The following is a 20095-nucleotide window of genomic DNA, read 5'->3' as shown; positions in this document are numbered from 1 at the left end:
GAGGCTAATGGAGAGAACAGGAACTCCCGTGGATTTCTTGCCGATGGAGCGAACGGAGGAAGGAGCTGGGAGACAGGTATCTGAGGCATCGTGGAGCTGCATAGTCTTTTCAGCGGAAGCAGACTGTGGCTGGGGGCCATATGGCATTCTTGGAATGTCTCCGATGACAGGCTGCCAACCACCAAGAGTCAAGTGGACTCCCTCTCCAACAGCCTAAGGTGTTGGCGAACCGAGAACAGGGGCCTGCGGAGCTGGGAGCAGCAACCACGAAGAATCGAACAGAGCAGAGACGGGCAAGCAAAGACAGTGTACCCAGTGTGTCAAGCCAGTCTGCGTGACTCGGGGTTGATGTGGTGCGAGCCGCAGGCTGAAGGAACATCAGAATGCTTGCGAGAGAGCAAGCAGAATCGGTGGCAATGCAATTGCCGCATCAGAAAGGTAAAACACAGATGCTGAATACATATAATGTTGTATAGATTGATGAACTTCATGAAACGAGCGGTTTTGAATGCCAAATTGAAAAGGCAGCAGAAAGACCGCAGAAACAGAAACAGTAAAGTTGAAAGTGAATGAGAAACCCTTGAGCCAAGTGCAAATTCCCAGCAGAAGCGTGAACTGGGAATGTGCCATTACATCATTTTGAATATGAATGAAAAGCATTTTGAATACCACCCAAAAGAAAATGATAATGAGTGTATACCACAGCATGGAAAGTAGAGGGACATGTTCTCTGATACAAAGGAACTGTGAATCAGATAAGCTGAAGAAAGCAAGAATTTGTAATGAGTATAATGAACTGTGAAGTGTTGAAGTTGAGAAAAAGCAAGCACTAAAGCCATAAGGAAAAGAGGAATTGCACAAGTTGTGGCAGACTATGAAATGTTTGTGATACTTCAAAAAGTGAATAGTGGCAAGACAAGTGTTGGAAAAGACTGCCAGGATATACCTATGATACCACTTTTGAGCTGAAGCCGTGGTGATGCAACTGTGTAAAAGAATTCAATCAGGTGTGTTGGTTATGTGACCTGTAATGGTTGGACGGCGTGTTCGGAAAACTGCTCCTAGACCGAAAAACACCCCACTCAGGAGAAGGTTTATGGTTGAATATACAGAAAAGCCTGTGCATTGGGAACTTAAAGAGTTGAAATGTATGATTTTGATGAAAGAGCCAAGAGCCTGAAAGCTGGGAAGAATCTCAAGGAATCATGTTGTCATGAAAAAAATTAGACTTGAAAGCTTCTAGAAGGGAACCGCTTTTTTTTATTAATATTGAACTATTTGGAATCCTGGGGAAGGGAGAACCCCTTTCCAACCAAGTGCTTGAAGAAGCTCTGAACTTTTGTTTGAACACTTCTTTGAACACATTCATTTGAAGCTGACATCGTTACACGGTATAGGCAAATATAGGTTTTGGACACAGACAGACCTTTACTTTGGACTTCCTGACAGAGAATATCCTTATTTAAGTAGAGAAATCCCACCTTAGCATAGGATAAGGTAGGCCTTATCCCAACCTCATCGTGATTTGAATAAAAGATTATAGCCCACACTTTACTCTGTTGCCTGTGTCTACTTTGTGATGCCTTCACACTGCCATGTACCCATAACGTGAACGTAAATATAAGATAAGGAAGCTCACCAATGAATGGTTTTATTCCTTTTATTTATGAAGCCTGAATACAAGGAACACACTAACACAGCAGATTGTATAGAAACATTTCAGAGAGGGGTTTTCTTGACAGACAGTAACTGTTCACTTGGACCAGCATCATGACTCGTGTGGGTCACAGGTGCCTTTCTGCAATCTGGAAAGGGAGACCAATTGTTGCCTAAACCACCACAGGCTAAAACCGAATGCGCTTTTTTTTTGTATCCTGGAATTCCAGGGGCCACCGTAACCTGTTTACCAACTGTGTCTTAGGACAATTACTTAAAATATGCCATTTAATCTATCTTCAAGAAATTTGGCTAACAGAAAAACCCTTGTTTGACGGCCACGTGTCCCATTTCCAAGCAGCTCAAAAAGGTGCCTGGGTCATCTCTTGGGGGCTCTACTCAGCTTATTAAAATAATGTCTAGGATTAGTGGCTCTAGGGGGTTTTTAGTCTCTCATGTTATGGTGAAAGAAGAGATGAAAAAATGGGATTTTGTTTTTCATAAATTTGTATTTGCACAAGGGGAACACAGTGTTAGATGTAGCTTTGGACAAATTTACCACCTTTATAATTGGCTGGTGCGTTAGAGTTAGAGGTGGTTTTCCTATTGTATTGGGTGATCTTGATGCCCATTGTATAGTCTTTGACCTAGAGACAACAGAAATTGCCAGGTTGGGCTATTCTAATGTGCGGCTGGGAAATGGTCCAAAATGGTTTTGAGTCTCCATAGTCTGGGGCTTAAAATGTTTAATGGTTCTGTCCCATGCAATATTCCTCATAATTATACGTGGAACAACAACACTCAATTGTTTGCGCCATATTCATCCTACCATTTTAAGCAACCTGTATGTTTCTTGTGGAGATTAAACTCAAGGTCGAGTGTGCTAGCCTTGATGGACCTCGCAACCTTTTGGTCAAAACTGCTGGCAACAACATTTTGTGAAACCCTCACAATAGTGATCTGGTCAATGACGTAGTTGCTCTTTGATTGGATGATGTTAGGGAACATTCTCCAGAATGGCTAATTTCCCTTACCTACTGAGTCCATCAGCAGCTTTTCTGGATTTCTAGGATTTTTTTTTCACCTGGTAAGAGTGTGAGCCTTTTTTCCCACTCTTACATGTGTTTTGCTGTGTTTGTTTAAAACATTTTCTGTTCATAGACTGTGGAGCCTCACCTACTCCACAGACATCATATATTTACTGTGTGTTACACAGCACCTTCAGTGCAGTGACACAGGGTTGTCTTTTAGACTTCCCAACTCAGAAGTCCCCCAGAACATATAAAGTTGCCATTCACTTTATTAGCCTCTGCAAACCCACAGACCCAGTACACTCTATCTTACATAGAGTACTGGAAAGGGTTAATACTTTTCCCTTTTTGTCTGTTTCTCTTGGAGTGTTGTTTCGCTCTCTTTTCATCAAGACTTGGCTGGTGACAGTGGTAACTACCCTATTTTTCCAATCACGGTTATCTTAAATAACCTTGGTATTTTTTAGGCTATCTTGGTAGCCTCAAACTTAAACCTGCTAGACCATATATGTTTTATTTTGGTTCCGGCTGGGTTTATCCACCATTTCTTTTTGAAAACGTCTTTCTCATGTTCTACTCTGAGTGCCAAACAAGGTTTGGTTCCTTGGTTCACCGTCTTTTCGCGGGCTTCTACGCAGAAGCCCTCCTTAGGTGCTTGGGTTTCAAGGAGCGCACTTTTTATTTGTTGCTTTGCTCTGCTGCTGGTTTCTTCCCTGGGCAGTGCAGGTCCCTCCAGACACTTTTGTATGTCTGGGGGGGACAGGATGTGAAGGAGGGGTTTAGTTCTCCCTGCACAGGTTCTCCTTGGAGACCCATGTCACACTCTGAACTGATTGGCTGTGGTGACTGTACAGGTGGGACAGCCACCCTGATGTGTGATTGACAGCCAGGCTGTGCGAATGGGGGAAACTGCATAAAAAGCAGTTCCCTGGGTCTGGAAAGGCAGAGTCACCACTGGAAAGAAAGAACCGATGAGGAGCTGACGGAAGTGGACCCCTACCACGCCTGAACCGCCCAGTGAAGCCCTGCTGCAGGTCCGAATCCTTTAACGCCAATGAGAGAGAAGATCCTCCAGGAATCTTCTTCCCCTGAGCTGGTGGGAAAAACCAGTTCACTCAAACTGCAAGCCAGGACTCCCTCCTCTGGTCGAATTCGCTGTACAGAGCTACAGTGGGCCAGATAGCCAGGAAGGTTGGACCCTGCTTGGGTTTCAAGGAGCGCTCTTTTTATTTGTTGCTTTGCTCTGCTGCTGGTTTCTTCCCTGGGCAGTGTAGGTCCCTCCAGTCTTCCTACCTAATGTTAGTCCGACACTCGCTTCAGGAACCGTGAGCCTGCAGGAACTACCAGGAACATCCAGCTCAGCTACAGCTTCTTCTCCATTTAAAGGTACTGTGCTAATCCGGTTGTTCGTTTCGTTCAGCCGCGGTGAAAGCGTGTGAAATCTTTTTCCAATCTGAGGGTTTGTCCTTCTCTACTCTTTAAACTCATTAGACGTAATAATATTGGACTATTCGGATCCAGATATTTTGATTTCACTAAATCACTCATTGAAGTAAGAAACGCGCAAATCGATTGTGAAGCCACTCTGCCTGCTGTGAAGTCTAACAGAGAGAAACGCGTGCCAGTTTGAAAGTCTGAATGCATAAAAACCAATACTGAATTGCTGTTAACAGGTATTATTCTGAAAGATGCTAATCAATCATTGACTTATAATTGATTGAGGATTGGTGACACTAAGCAGAGCGTGGGCAATTTTCTTAAAACACAAACATCCACTCTACTTGAAGGAAGGCGGGAGACCTTTGCTGTGGAGGCTGCAAAGTGCCAAGGATGAGGACACTCATTGAAACTCCAGACCTGGAGCGCCAGAGCAGGGTCTCTGTGCAAGGGAAGGTGGAGTGTCTCAGTGAGGCTTGCTCCGTGATGTCCAAGAGGACCGCCAAAAGGGGCAATGCGACTTGACGGGGCAGTGGGTGGGGACTGCACATCGGTCAATCCGGTAGCAGTTTAACCCGGCACAGGACCAGGATGAAGTATTTTCCTGATGCACAACCTAAATAAGCCAGTACTTGGATTGAAAATCACTTTCATGATGACACGTTCAAAATATATGCCCGATTAAATCTATACATCACTTCGTTGATGCCAGTGGAGGTATGGTCACAGCTTCCCTCTGACTCCATCACTGTCTGCATTACTTTGTGGCCTTGGTAATTCTTGTAGTGCTGCCAGAATCACTCTTGTGTGCCTGTAACAGCACCTAGCCAGATGCCTCATGTGTATATCTACCGTGTGCTTGTTCCTCAGCATGTACAATCCATTTTGTCAATTTCTATTTTAATTGTGAGGGGACTGCTTTTTTTCACTTTTAGGGTTGTCTTTTGTCCTATACCAAACTGACCATGACTGGAAAGAAAACAGAGTATGCTAACAAATCCATTTACATTGTGGTGTGGTAAAAAAGTGGCAATAATTCAGTTATTGGTGTTTTTTTAGGTGGTAAACAAATTATTGCCACTAATCCTGCACTGCCACAGCTCGAGTTTAGAGGTAAAGTGGAGTATTTACCTCCATATAAATGCTGTAGGTAAATTGTCCACCTAAACTTCATAAATTGGTGGATTTACCTGGCGGTATTTCCACTCAGAGTAAATCAACCAAAAATCCCCATAGAATGCCGTGGAAGCCACATATGGGAATTTACACCACTATACCTCCACTCCTACGCCTATGCTAATGTCACTGGCCCAAGTGGTGGTAACAGTAAATTAGTTTAGTGGTGAAATGGCAGATTTGCCATCGATTTACCCATGTCTATACATCACAGGCCTCAGTCAGTAGTGAGTTGTCATTGTTGCTAAGATTCATTCATCTTTTAAGATATCTTACCTTTACACTCATCCCACTTTTATTCCTGTACATGGTCTTGTGGGGGCAGCGGGAGGCATTGTGGCAGAGCAGTCATTTGAACACATGGGTCCAGATCAGAAATTGGTGCAGAGCAAAATGTGCCTATCGTGTAGTGAGCATGACAACATGTCACACGTAGGCTTTGCCCTTTCTGCCTCATAGTTTGTTTTGTTAAACAAAAGTGCAAGGAAAAGTGCCAGCCTGAGAATGACTGGGGAATGGGTGATGCCGGGACATGATGAATTGCCTAAAGGGGGCAACTGCCCCCCTGTCCTCCCAGATCTGACACCTAAACTATTAATCACATGGGACTGCACACAAAATAACACAGCATTAAAATATATCCTATATATCAGTACCATGAGTTAATTACAGATCACCCAAGATATGCACCCTAAAATGAACGTCAAGACACGTGAAAGGAGTGAAGGGCATTTATATCATATTAAGACCACATAGAAACTTCATATCATTGTAATATGCTTGTGGGTGCCAGCAGTGATCGGAAAGCCTCCCGTCAAACGTTGGTTAAAAACACTGTTGCGACTTTGCCTTAGTCTTACTCATCCACAATTGTTGGTTGCGATGATCTTTCTTTAACATTTCTTTTTCTTTGCAGATCAGTTATTTTTCCTCCAGTCCCGTCTTGAGTGACCGGAACCAATTTCCTTCCTTTTTCCGCACCATCCCCAGTGATGACTTCCAGTCCCAGGGACTGGCTCAGCTGCTGGTGTACTTTGGCTGGACCTGGGTGGGTCTCCTGATTGAAGACAATGACTATGGCCAACAGGGTGTTCAGATATTGAAACAAGAGCTTGCCAAAGCTGGAATCTGCATTGCTTTCTCAGAAAATATCATCCTACACCAGGCCGACCGGAATGCCTTGCACATTATACAGGTGATTGAACACTCCACCGCCAGTGCCGTTGTCATCTTCTGCAGTGATGCTGGGCTGATCCCTTTAATAGATGAGATGGTGATACGCAATGTGACAGGGAAGACCTGGATCGCCAGTGAAGCTTGGTCTACATCTGCTCCCCTTTCCATGGAGAGATACTCAGAATTCCTTGCTGGCACAATCGGATTTGCTATTCGAAGTGGAGTGATTCCAGGATTTGAGGAGCATCTCACCAGTGTCAATCCTTCCAGATCTGCATTCAATGGTTTCATGGGAAAGTTTTGGGAAGAGATTTTTGGATGCAAATGGCTCGACCATAAGCTGGCCATTGACATTCTCGATAACACGTCAGCTCTGTGCACAGGGGATGAGAAACTGGAGGGTATTCACAATGACTATATTTTTGTATTGAATGCAAGAGTTGCATACAATGTCTACAATGCAGTATATGCCATTGCTTGGGCCTTACATAACCTCACATTCTGCAAGAAGAGTGGATCTGCATTTACGTATGGTAGCTGTCATGATAAATCAGACTTCAAACCATGGCAGGTACAGTAAACCCCTTCTTTTCAATTGCCAGGGCCCATAGACAAATGATCTAAATTCACAACCTATTGCAGATATCATTATTTCATTTCAATAAGTCCAAATCTTTTCTAAGTCCTTTGCTATAAAAGAAAAGTCAACCTATCTTGTTAATTAAATGCATTAATTATACATAATTCCACAAAAAAGAAATAATAATATCCCAAGTGAATCATGCCAGATTACTCCAGCTTCTAAGAGACGTGATCATAGATGCTAATATTATCAAATTCAATAGTACTCAATGTATCGACCTCAGAACAATGAAGGACTGAGTAAATGTTGTGGGGGACTCAGCATTCGCCAACGACCACGCATACCATGAAACACAGAGCCACCATCATGTTCAACCTTTCTTTATTCCTCCTACCTCTTGACTCCTGTTTCCCTTCCCCTGCTCCTCCCCTTCCTCCTAACCGTGCTCTAGGTGCACTCTGGTCTCTTGCCTGGGGTGTGGGTTGGCATGTCGAGCTTGTGGGTGGTCTTGTCCTGCACATTCTCTGAAGGTGACCTTCCTGGCTACAGCGCCAGCATGTTCGTCCAAAGGCTGGGTATGGTTGTCTGTGGGTGTGTTTCCACCCTGGCCCGTGGCATTGCTCTGTGTCCGGGCCTTCTGGCCAGTGTCTTCTCAGTTTGCTTCTTCTCCAGGGTCGAGTGGGCTCAGAGTATTGCGGTCGCTCTTCCGTGAGGGCTGCGATGGCGTTGCGTTCTACTTTCCTTTCAATGGCGTCTGCCTGTGTGTCAACTCTCTCGTACGTTTTTGCCAGATTGAGTATTTTCGCTAGGGGTAGGGGTTTTATGAGAAGGTGTTTTCCTATCTTCTGCTGGAGACGTATGATGAACTCTCCAATGGATTTGTGTGGACGCTGACTGTGTTGGTTAAATGCAAGGCGTTCGTAGTCTTTGTTGGATCCTACTATGAGTTTGTCGTTGATTGCATCGAGGAGACGTTGGTACGTGGTTTTGTCTGTGGCTGGGATTGTCTTGATGATGTCCTTTACCCCTTTTCTAACCAAGTTCCTAAATATACTGAGTTTGCTTGGCGGGTCTTTGTTCCTAATTGCTCCTACAAAGTCTTCAAATTCTTCAACCCATTCCTCCCATCTTGTTCCTCGGTCGTGGTGCGGGATCAAGGCGAATGGGTTGGGCCTTCTCATGACGGTGGCATATGACGTGGGGCCCAAGTCTGCTAGGGTTTGCGCACTTGCGTCGACATCTGCTTGTGCTAGGTCAGTCATGGTGGCTGGTGTTTAGTTTGGGTATGGAGTCGCTGTGCACTTGTGTGCGGTCTTTGGCGGCAGATCGTTGTGTTTGGTCTTTTGGTTTGTATGCTTTTACTTTCACTGTTGTCGGTCCTGCCTGGTATGGGTCTTCTCTGCTGCTGGTACATGTCAATTTGGGCAGCTTTCCATGTCTCTCTTCTTTTTATTTCCTGTGCATGTCCTTCTCTTCTGTTGACCTGGGTAGTATTGGGTCCGCCGTGGTGGTCAGTGGCTGTCCCTCTGTGGGCCTGAGGGTCAGCACTCTGTAGTCCTCGTACAATGTTCTTGTGACCTTTGTGTCACAGTGGCCAAATGGGCGGGGTGGTGGGCGGTCACTTTTAATCTCTCAAGTAGCGCGTTGCCCTTAGTTGCTAGCGTTGGTCGGGGCAGTCAGGGTGTTGGCAGGGTGCTGGATGTACCTTTGCGTGCTTATTCTTAGTTATGGGAGTTTCCCATGAGTGCGTTGGTTGGGGTAGTCAAAGGGGTTAACAAAATGCTGGGTGCCCCTTTGTGTGCTGGCTCTGGTTAGTTACTTTTGTTGCTGCTAGGGCGCAGTTCTGGGCCATTCTCAGGTCACTTAACTCCTGCACAGCGTGTGTTTGTCCTTGCTGCTGTTTTGAACCTGGTATGTGTACTCGTGGGTTGTGAATGGGTCTACTATAATTTTCGTCCCAATTTCCTTTTTTTTTATTTTAAAGGTGTCACGTAATGGGAGACGCGGGGTGTGATTGCGAAACCCCACGCTTGTTTATAATAATGTCACAGACGGGAGACGCGGGATGCGCTTTCCCCACGTGTCTTTACTATGCTTGCACTTGCCGGAGTACCTTGTGCGTTGGTGGAAGCGTCCTCTGCGATCCGCTCACCTGCAGTCTTCCGTGTGGCCAGGATGCAGTGGTCGATCCTAAAGTGTGGCGTCGGGATGCCGCAGCGGTGTTCTCCTCTCTCCTGCTGGGGGGCTGTGTGGGATGCACACATGGACCACCCGACCAGTGCCTGTGATGTCTCTCGGGCACATGGGCCCTCTCCACTTGCAGGGCTCGCGGGCCCTCTTCTGACAGCTGGGCACATGGGCCCTCCTTTCCGCTTGCCAAGCAGCTGGACAAACGGGCCCTCACGGTGTGTCGGGCGCGCCGGCCCTTTTCACTTGCAGGGCACACGGCCCTTTCCCTTGTCACAGGGCGCATGGGCCCCACTGCTGGGCACACAGGCCCACTTTCACCGTTGGGCTCATAGGCCCACTTTCACTGCTGGGCTCACGGGCCCTTCCACACTGCTGGGCTCACGGGCCCTCCTCCACTGCTGGGCTCACAGGCCCTTCCACACCACTGGGCTCACGGGCCCACTTTCACTGCTGGGCTCACGGGCCCGCTTTCACTGCTGGGCTCACGGGGCCTTCCACACTACAGGCGCACAGGCCCTCTGTTACTGCGGGCGCGCCGGCCCTCGGTCACTGCGGGCACACGGGCCCCCGGATGCTGGTGGGCATGCAGGTCCTGCACCTGTACTCCTCCGTTGCACGGCTCACGGGCCCTCCGTCTTCCTGTTCTGCTGGGAGCACGGGTCCCCATTGGTGCTGGGCGTCCGGGCCCTCCATTATTGCTGGGCGCATGGGCCCCAACTGCTGCTGGGCACCCAGGCCCTTCTACCTCCCGCATGGGGTGTCACCTGTACCTTTTCCTCCATGGCGCAGGACGTTTCCCCTCGTCGCCAGTTGTTGTGGGGGACTCAGCACTCGCCAGCGCCCATGCATACCATGAAACACAGAGCCACCATCATGTTCAACCTTTCTTTATTCCTCCTACCTCTTGACTCCCGTTTCCCTTCCCCTGCTCCTCCCCTTCCTCCTGCCTCCCACCCCCTCCCATAGTCCTGGGCTTCCTTCTTAAAGGAGCTCTGTCCTTTTTCCACTTACAACAGTAAACCTTTCCAAAATTCTACCTTGCAAAGTGCACCCAGACCCAATGTCTGAGTCTTAGCTTGTAAGTAAGCCATAGAGGTAGTGATTTTAGCTCTTTGCCTGGGCACAATGCAAGCAGAAGGATCCTTGGATCAGAAAGCACCGGGCCATAGACACACTACAAACACAAACAGTGAATCAATGCAGGAACAATCGGAATCCCGAGGAAGTCATGGCTTCTTCTTAAGTAGTGTTTAACCTCTAAGTCACTCATCAAAAGTTTATCAACATTTGGAGCATGGTTATTTGACGGAACACTGATAAGCATGTTCCTATTCCCAAAGCAACTTTACACTAACTCATTTCTTGCATAAATACATTGGGACCGATTCGTAAACTATTTTTTTGTGGATAGGATGTGATTGGATGTGAAAATGCACCCACTTGCACCAGAAATGTTGCACAAAGTTCACCAGAATGTATGTATCATACATGCACAAACTCAGAGGCCCTCTTTTACTGTGATGCGCAGGTGCATAGCTCTGATTAATTTGAATAGCATCACAAACAAGATGCACTTGTACATTTGTCGAAAACAAGCTCATGAGGGGCACAATGCATGACACGGTGAATCGCTGCTGTCCCAATGCATATCTATGACTCAAAGAGGGATAGAAATGTTTTGGTCTGTTTTTCCCATTTCGCAATGACAGTCCATCTCACTGTGAAATGTGCTTCCAGCAACCACATGGACTCTGCAAGCCTGTTATACATAAGTGTCAGAAGCATGCTAGCGATATTATTTTATGCAAGGCGGCTGTATAGAAAAACCTGTTCGATGAAGCGAAGCCCTCTAGAAATTAACAGGACCCTTTTAAGACTAAAACATTTTCAGTATTGGGGCACCTAATAATAGAACCTCTTCTGTGCTATTTTAAGAAGCCTCTTTTTTTTGAGAATCCGTCCTATTCTGACCATCTTAGAATCTGCAAACGTTCATTAAACATTCATATTCACTGAAAGAGCAAACACAATTGCACGGTGACTCAGAGCCGAGTCTAAGGTGGGTGTTAAGTACCGAAAAGGTTGGAGAAAGCGTTAACAACCTTTTCGGTACTTAAGACATATTCTGAAGGTGGAGCATTCTTCTGAAGTCGAAATGAATTCACCACTTTCGGAATATATGTGGCGGGTTGCTAGGATAGGTGGGAAACCAACCCAGCAACTGCACATTCATTACCTGCCATTTAAGACGGGTATTCTTGTGGTACTCCTCCACTTTTTAATGTGCGTTAAATTAGCGCACATATACGGCACCGTTTCAGTGCCGGTATTGTGGAGGAGTGCTACAGGAAGTTTGTCCCTGAGTGAAGGTGGGTGGGTTAAGATTAATAATAGCCAGGTTGGGATGGGTGGGTAGGTAATTATTAATGTAATATGTGGGTAATTGTGAATATTGGCATACAGCTGGCACATTATTGTATTAAAGCATGTGCAGAAATGCTGTAGTTCTGGCGCCAGTGGCAGAAAGGGTGCTGTGTAGACTTCTACATTTCCGCAAAGGGCAATTTTAAGTCTACACAAGTGTGTACCTAGTTTAGACTGTTGTCTGAACCACAAGAGTGTGAATGGAAGAGTGTGCTATTGGGGAACGTGCAAATGAATGAAGGACTTATATACTTGATGAATGTGTTTCTCACATTGCCATGTATGTACATTTGTGAAGTTGGATTTCACTTAACGTACCTTCTGTTTGGTGGCGGATGTTAGTATGGTGGAATGGGTAGTCCACTACATAATACTTAAGAGCACCATATGCGCTGTGATCAAATGGTGTGCACCACACACGTGCACTATTATCCATAAGAAAGAGGGAATGAAGTGTGCCACTTGGGGGCAAGATGGATGTGCATGCCTTTTGCCAGGTGCTGCAGCATGGGGAAAAGGGAGACACCATATGCAAACCAGGATTGCTGGGAGGCATCACATTTGCACCGTTATGTTTGGCCTTGTGTTGTTATTTCCTCTTTGAGCTACACATTTCTGATTGTTGTATGTGTTTGCAGCGTGTAGCTCACAATGTGGTGACACTTCGAAAGGTGCTGACTTAGGTAACCTGTTGTCGCAAATACATGAATAGGTGTGGAATGTGTGGATACCATTTTCGTACTTCATTTTTTAATCTTTTCTGTTCAGGTGCTATATGAACATCAACTGCTAGCGTACACATACCCAGTAGTGTGTGCAGTTTCTACAAAGAACAGTGGCCATGCATATCCAGCACCCATGTCGAATGCTTTTGCAGTGCACTTTTTAGCTTGTCTTAAGCATGCCAACAATGAGCAACCTGTGCAACCAACAGTGGTGAATGTGCTGGCTGAGCTCCCACCTCCCAGACAAAGAAGAAGGCGTCCAAATAAAGAATGTATATATTGCACCAGGGTGAATTTGTTCAACATGTCATCCGAACACATCATTCAGCTTTACTGGCTGTATACTGATGCAATTATGTATTTGGTAGAGCTATAAAAGAAGGAGATGGAAGGAAGCACCAATAAGACTACAGCTATTCCATCTTTTGTCAAAGTAATGGCACTGCTTCACATTTGTGTAACTGTATCGTACAGGGCAATGTTGCAATGGCAGCATGGATGTTGCAGCCAAGTTTCTGCAAAAATGTGCAAGTAGTTTTGGCTGCACTGTTACAGCACATATCCAAGTTCATTACTTTCCCACTTATGGAAGTTGAGGTTGCTGCTGTGAAGTGTGTTTTTTTTGCAATAGTTGTGTTCTCCAACATTGTAGGGGCAATAGATTGCACTCATGTGCGCATAGTACCACCCCATGAAAGGGAGAAAACGTTTAGAAATCAGAAAATGCAGTACTCAATTAACATTCAGATGACATGCCATGCAGATTTGCAAATGACTGATTGCTAAGCCAACTTCCCTGAGTCTGCACATGATGCATTCATTATGTGTAGCAGCAACTTGCCCGTGGTAATGAGTGGCTTGTCGTCAGACATAAGCTGACTGCTTAGGGATGGAGCATACCCCTTGAAACTGTGGCTAATGACACCAATCTTGAATGAAAACACAGCATCTGAACAGAAATATAATACAGCACGTATGAGGACAAGGAACACAATCGAACAGATGCTTGGCCTCTTAAAAAGTTGTTTTAGGTGTTTGCATGTGTCTGGAGGGGATATCATGTATGCTCCAGACACAGTTTGCAAAATTGGAGTGCTGTGCTGCATGCTGCATAATTTAGCCATTCAACGCTGACTGCCTGAGCCAGTGGATGGAATATCAGAGGAGGTGGACAAGGAGGAGGACCCCATACGCAATGACGAGTATGAAGACAATGGGCGCAATGTTCGTAGTGATGTAATTTTTTCATGTGACACCACTGGATGGTGGTCATTGCAAAGTTTGAACATAATTATGAGAACATGGATGAAATGTATGATTGTGCAACATGTGCGAAAATAGGACAACACACGTTAGTGCCATTGGGCCTCATTACGAGCTTGGCGCTAAAAAGCAGCCATTCACGGCATGCCGTTAATAACATGACCGTCTTGGCTCGAACCCGCAAACAGCGGGTGATTAAGAGTGCCCGAGCCCCCAGATAATGGCATCAATGAATGCGCACATAACGGCTCCGGCCTCGGCAACCCCCAAATAGCGGTACCGGTATTAACATAGTGCTAAGAACGGGCCTGTTATTACCGGACCCGGAAGTATCATCATCGTGCCGGAACGGGAAATGCTTAGGCGGCCATGTTCAAAAACACAATCCATTGCCATCCTCCACATACAGGACCTTCACCACCAGAACTCCTAGCACACCACGGACAAAATGTCAAAGTCTACCCAGAAAGGCACTGCCCGGCTGCGTAAACCACGGATCAAGGATGAAGAGCTGAACATGTTAGCTGACACCCTAGTGGCGAATGCTGATGTGGTGTCCTGCAGCGACCTCAGGCATCCAGCCCAGTTGAAGAAGAATGCCATCTGGGAAGAAGTTGGCCGGAAAGTAAGTGCAGTCGGCACCACTGCACGCACAGAGCGCAATTGCGAAAAAAGATGGGATGACCTCAGGCTGAGAGTTTCGGCCAATCGGAGCCAGGGGCGGGCAACTGGTGGAGGACCTCACTCACCAGTGAAATTGGCCAGATGGGAGGAGACTTGCAGCTCAGCCATAGATGTGGAGTCTATTGAAGGAGTTGGTGGAGCTGAGTTTGGCGTGCCAACATTGGCAGGTGAAGGTGAGTGTCCCTGCATACACATGACAACTAATCATCACCATTGACCTCCAAATGTGACAGCAACGGCAGCCAATAAATGGCCCATCATGCACACCAACACATATCCATATACACATGCTGGGCCCACCACTATCACATCCCAATGCATGCTGCATGCTGCGCCCATACACAAATACACACCCGATACACAGATGACCTGCACGTGTCACACAGCACGTCACTCCCAACACACATTAAGGCCCAACAGCAGCCACCATGGTGTACATGTGAGCACCTGCACGATTCCAAACAACACCCCCCAACCTTGCATGTACCCAGTCCGCTGTGAAGCCAGGCATGCAACTGATCACATGGCACCACCTGCACAAAGACAAACGCATGCGTGATGCATGCACCACCATCACTGATGCCCTGCCACTCTCTGTCCCCCACAGGTGCAGATGCAGAAAGCGAAGAAGCACAGTGAAAGGCACAATGCACAACACCAGCCAAAAGGGCAAGGTGGCAAGGTGATGGCACCGGACCATCTACATCAAGTGGACCAAGGGGCAAGCGGGACAACAACCAGTGCCCTACCAGCCACACTGCAACCCACACAGGACGAGCAGACACCTGCCCCTGCAACCCCGGACACACAATCGACACAGGCCGAGGACACATCTGGCATGGACGATGGCACACAGTCTGCTGCTGCAAGCACAATTGGGGAGATGGCTGCATCGGCACAGCATATTGTCGATGAGGAAGCTGACCCTGACAATGACGGCAATGCAGGACTCGTCCACTCAGAGCCTGTATGCCGAACATCTAGCTCGCAGGTCACCCCACAGGACACCCCTTGCCGGGATTCATCTGAACAGGGCAGCCCTGGTGAGTGGTCTCTGACATTGCACAGCCCCATATTGAATGCAGTACCACCACATAACCCACCAACCACCACCCAAACTGCCATACGGGACCTTGAGGGATGTCTGTCCAGGATGGAGGGCCGGCAGGAGGAGATGCAAGGCTATGTCAAGCAGTACCTTGCTGAAGGGGAGACAGCACACCGTGTGATCCATGACAGCACTGCGGCCGTAATCCTGACCATCAGCTCAAGTACACAGCAAGTGCACAATGGCTTCAATGCCTTGGGACAGATCCTCACCAGGATTCCTGACAGCATGGAGCAGCGGCAAACTCCGGATTTAGGGTCACAACCATCTGGCTCATTGACCACGCCAGGGAGTTCCAGGCAGACCAGCCCCGTGTGCAGGTCCCTGCGAAGTGCATGGCACTCAGATATCCAACCCCCATCTCTGAAGGGGGCACCACAGTAGCAGGGCCACCCTGCAGATTCTCTTTACGAATACATGCAGACACATGTTGTGCCATTGTTGACTTTGGGTGTTAGGGGGAGGGTGGAGGGTGGTGGTGGGTGTAGTACTGGGGATGTTGGGGGGTGTGGGGGTAGAGTGGGGGTGTGTGGGGGGAGGGTGAGGGGTGTTGGGGCGTGGATTGTTGAATCATGTTGTACAAATAATCTCACTAATACACCTGTTGTGTACAAGACATCACGAGTGAACATTGCTTATTTGTTGTTTGTCAATGTATTGCTTCATAGTGAACTGTGCCCATATACCCACACACCCAGTGCCCACAGTTTCCAATACATGACACCCTCTGCATCCAAGTACATCAGAATGATTGGTCTTCAACCAATTGCCGCACTGCACGACCCTCACGTGTATCACGTCCTGGCCTATGTCCAACATCTACTCCTTGCTCTCCTTCTACTTCACCAGGTGGTGGCAGCTCCGTGTCAGGTGGCAATGGTACGTTCCACATGTGCATCAGCCCTGTACAGTGCATGCCAATCCATGGTGCGAGACTTGGGTGACATACATGACCTAGGGTCCTAAGCATTTAAACCACCAGGCCCCCCAATGCATTTTAACTAGGGCCATTATGTACGCACATGTGAGGGCTGTGTGGCGATGGATAACTCAAGATACATTCATCCCTCTCCTCCCATGGCCCAGGGGGCATTCCCCTTGCATATGCATGTAGCCCCCCATCCCTCTCCTCCCATTGCGCCAGGGGGAATTCCCCTTGCATATGCATGTAGCCCCCCCATCCCTCTCCTTCCATGGCCCAGGGGGCATTCCCCTTGTATATGCATGTAGCCCCCCATCCCTCTCCCCCCATGGCCCAGGGGGCAGACTCACCCAACAGCCAGCCACTTCGTACAATGTCTTCTTCCATGTACCGGGGTAGTGAGGAGTTCCACAGCACCATGGCATCATGCGTGGATCCTGAGTATCTGGCACAGCAATGTGTTATTATCTGGCTGGCATCACACACCATCTGCACATTGATGGAGTGGTATAGCTTCCGATTACGGTACACCACCTCCACGGCATGTGGGACTATAAACTCTACGTGCGTGCAGTTGAGGGCACCAATTACATTGGGCATGCCTGCCAGTGCATGGAATGATTTTTTTCTTGGCATTCGCCTCCTGTTGTGTCCGTGGTAGGGATATGTAGGCACTTGCATGCTTCAGTAGTGCATCCAGCACTTGGTTTAACACAACAGAGAAGCATGATTGCAACATGCCATGCATTTGGCCCAATGTGTGTTGGTAAGTGCCTGTGGCCAGGAAGTGGAGCACAGATGCCACCTTCAGCAGAGGGGGGATGGCTGTGCGGATGTTGATCAGGCTGACCAAGTCTTCCTGTATTAATTCCACTATGTTGGTGATGGTGTCGCTGTCCAGCCAGTACAGGGTGTGGATCTGTGCTGGGGTTAAGTCAAATGGATTGGCCCTTATCTGTGGAATTGATGGCTGTCTGCGGGGAACAACTACCTGCACTGGTGGGATTTGCTGGGCAAGTCTCATCCTCCTTCTCCTCCTGCGTCTCCTCTGTGTTGCCTATTGTACTGCCTGCTCAAGGAGTAGCAGTGCAGGCATGTCCTCCAGCCCCAGTATGGCAAGTGCAAGTGGTAGCATTTTGGTTTGGAAAGGGGTGTGGCGTGTGGGTGTGCTCCTTTTGTGCTGGCCCTGACTCCATTACCTCCACCTGTGCTGATTGTGTGCACCTGTGGCACTTGGTTACACATCAGTTTGCGGTTAACGGGTGGTCCGCGATGCCGGTATTGGCGGCATCATGGTAGCCCTTCTTACTGGCATCTCGATGCCGGTATGTACATGTCCGTGCGACTCGTGGTGTCCTCTTCGTTGCAAGAATGCCTGTATTACGGGCGCGCCACCCGCGCGCATGCCCGCATGCCGGTACGGTGGTGCACGGCCACAGCGGGTTCTTGTCGATGCCGGTGGGACCGGCATCTAGGGTCGTAATACTACAGACCGGTATTGGAGGCCGGTATTGCCTTATCGGCTCCATTATTGCGGGACCGCCAACCTCATAATGAGGCCCATTGAGTTTGAAAGTGTATTGACAACTGTTAACAAATGAAACTTTGCTCAATAAAAGTATGACCAAGCACATTGGTGTCCTGGACTGATTTATGGGAAGTCTACATTATCTCGGATGAGCCATCAGGAAATGGTCCTTGTGCACACAACCAGCCCAATTTTCATCGATTTTGAATGGTGATGCGTCAACATCTTCAATGTGCAAGCCTGGTCATAAGTACTTTTCCTCATCAATAACCTTGTCTCCACCCCTTAAACTATGGTAAACATGACCCAAATGAACATTACAAAACTGTTCAATGAAATTAAGTAACCAAACGTTGCAAAAACATTTACCAATATGTTTTCTGTTACTGTTCTATTTTAGCATGCTTACACCTGCACTCTCTCTGTGGCCGACTAGGCAGTGCAACCTCATGGGCATCGTTGCTGGTAGAGGTGCTAGGGGAACTGAACGATTCCACTGCTGGATTGTCCTCTGGCAAAATTGGCACAACCATGCCGGCCGTCAATAGGAAGTACTCCTTTTCCTGCACTTTCAATAGATCGGTCAGTGTTTGCAGGCACAATGCATTCCCCTTAACTGTGGCACTGCACATTTGCACTGCCTGCCTCAAAGCATTCATGATTTATGAGTTTTGCTTTTGCGTTTGGATGTACATTTTGACACTTTTGCTCACCACAACTGCCACACTATCAATTGATGAGCACAGTGTGCCTATGTTTCGTTGTATTTCATTCAAGGCATCAGTTACACATGCCATATCCGTATGTGTGACTGAATTTCCCTTCTTAAGGGTGCACACCTGAGTCTTCAAGTAACAACGCATTTGAGGGAGTGCCAGAGTTTATGTATCTGTGGTGGCAAGGAGACGGCAATAGTCGTCCGTGAATAGACCTGTTGTTCTTCCACTGGTCTGCTCAAGCGTCAGTGGTCGCTGGGTGAGCAGGCTGTCTTTTACAAATGAGTGCTCCATGGCTACATCCTCCACTACATCGGCCATGTTGCCTGCATTACTCTCATCATCAAAGTACTGATACAGTGTAATTTCAGTATCCACTTGATGGTCCTCTGACGATGGCAGATTATCTTCTCCTTGGGTAGGATTTTCATAGACTCTGCTGCGGCTTCAACAGATGCTGACAATGAAGTACCTGCACAAATAAAGACAGTACGATAAAACCACATTACAACAGGCCCATAGCAGCATGGAAAGTAATCATAGAAGTGCATGGTACAGGAACATGAATACACTCCTTCTAGTGCAATCTGCTTGGCCTAATCCACCTCTCTTGCCCTCCTTCTTTCTCTTCCCCAAACTACTGAGCTCGCTGACTGGTTTCCTGGTGCAGAAGGAGCAAACATTCAGCACTTAAACCTGTCCCCTGCGGCGGGACTAGGCGCACTTGTCTTCCTCCCACTCCCTTACACTTCCTGTCTTGAATATCTGTCTGTCCACTCCTCCCTCTGTTTCCTGTTCTAGCCATGACTGTACCGCAGTATATTGGAACGTACGTTCCTTCCCTCTCCCCCCCTTCTCTCTCTCCTCACAGACCCTATGAAATGCAAGCACCTTTAATTCTGTGGGCAAATCATTTGGGTCAAAGGGCGATCCTCCACCAGTGCCCTTGCTGTGCTCTTTGCTCTCAAGATACTTCTCGGGAACCCTGCGCCACACATCATACCACCTTTTTTCATTGCTTCAACCATGCGCAAAGTACTGGAAACAGCATTCACTTTGGTGCCAATAAGGCTATTTTTCACAGAAAGAGGTGTCCGGTTTGCCATTGCCCCAAATAACATTCTTTCATTTGTTATAACTTCATCCACCAGTACACCCACGGTCACTTCAGTGAACTTTGCCTTCTGTTTTCGGCCTCCACTTTGCACTTTCACATCTTGCCCAGCCATCAGAATACTACCCTCTTTGACCACTTCACACTGTAATGGCACCTTCCTTTAGGTCATCTTATAATACCCATGCAAAAGTGAAAGTTGCTCTCTCCCCTCCTTCACACATTTCTTTTCCTGCACACACTGCTGAGAACGTCTGTTCTCCAGCTAAACCAGTCAAATCGAATTGCTGCCCAGGAAATTCCTTTCATCCCTTCCACTATTATAACCTTCCCTTGACACCTTCTCCGTCCTGTCCTGTGCT

General features: G+C 47.5%; 1 protein-coding gene across 1 annotated transcript in view; it reads left to right on the top strand.

Moving 5' to 3' along the window:
- Window positions 1-20095, top strand: part of LOC138469559 (vomeronasal type-2 receptor 26-like) — a 158008-nt gene that overhangs the window by 76614 nt on the left and 61299 nt on the right. The window contains exons 3-5 of the mRNA XM_069609029.1: window positions 6217-7047; window positions 14128-14286; window positions 14953-15765. Coding sequence (XP_069465130.1) covers window positions 6217-7047; window positions 14128-14286; window positions 14953-15765 — 1803 coding nt within the window. The remainder of the gene's footprint in view (window positions 1-6216; window positions 7048-14127; window positions 14287-14952; window positions 15766-20095) is intronic.

Source organism: Ambystoma mexicanum, chromosome 1p (assembly GCF_040938575.1).
Source record: "Ambystoma mexicanum isolate Mex_15411 chromosome 1p, UKY_AmexF1_1, whole genome shotgun sequence".
Lineage (NCBI taxonomy): Eukaryota > Metazoa > Chordata > Amphibia > Caudata > Ambystomatidae > Ambystoma > Ambystoma mexicanum.
This window is presented reverse-complemented; position numbering and strand designations above follow the sequence as displayed.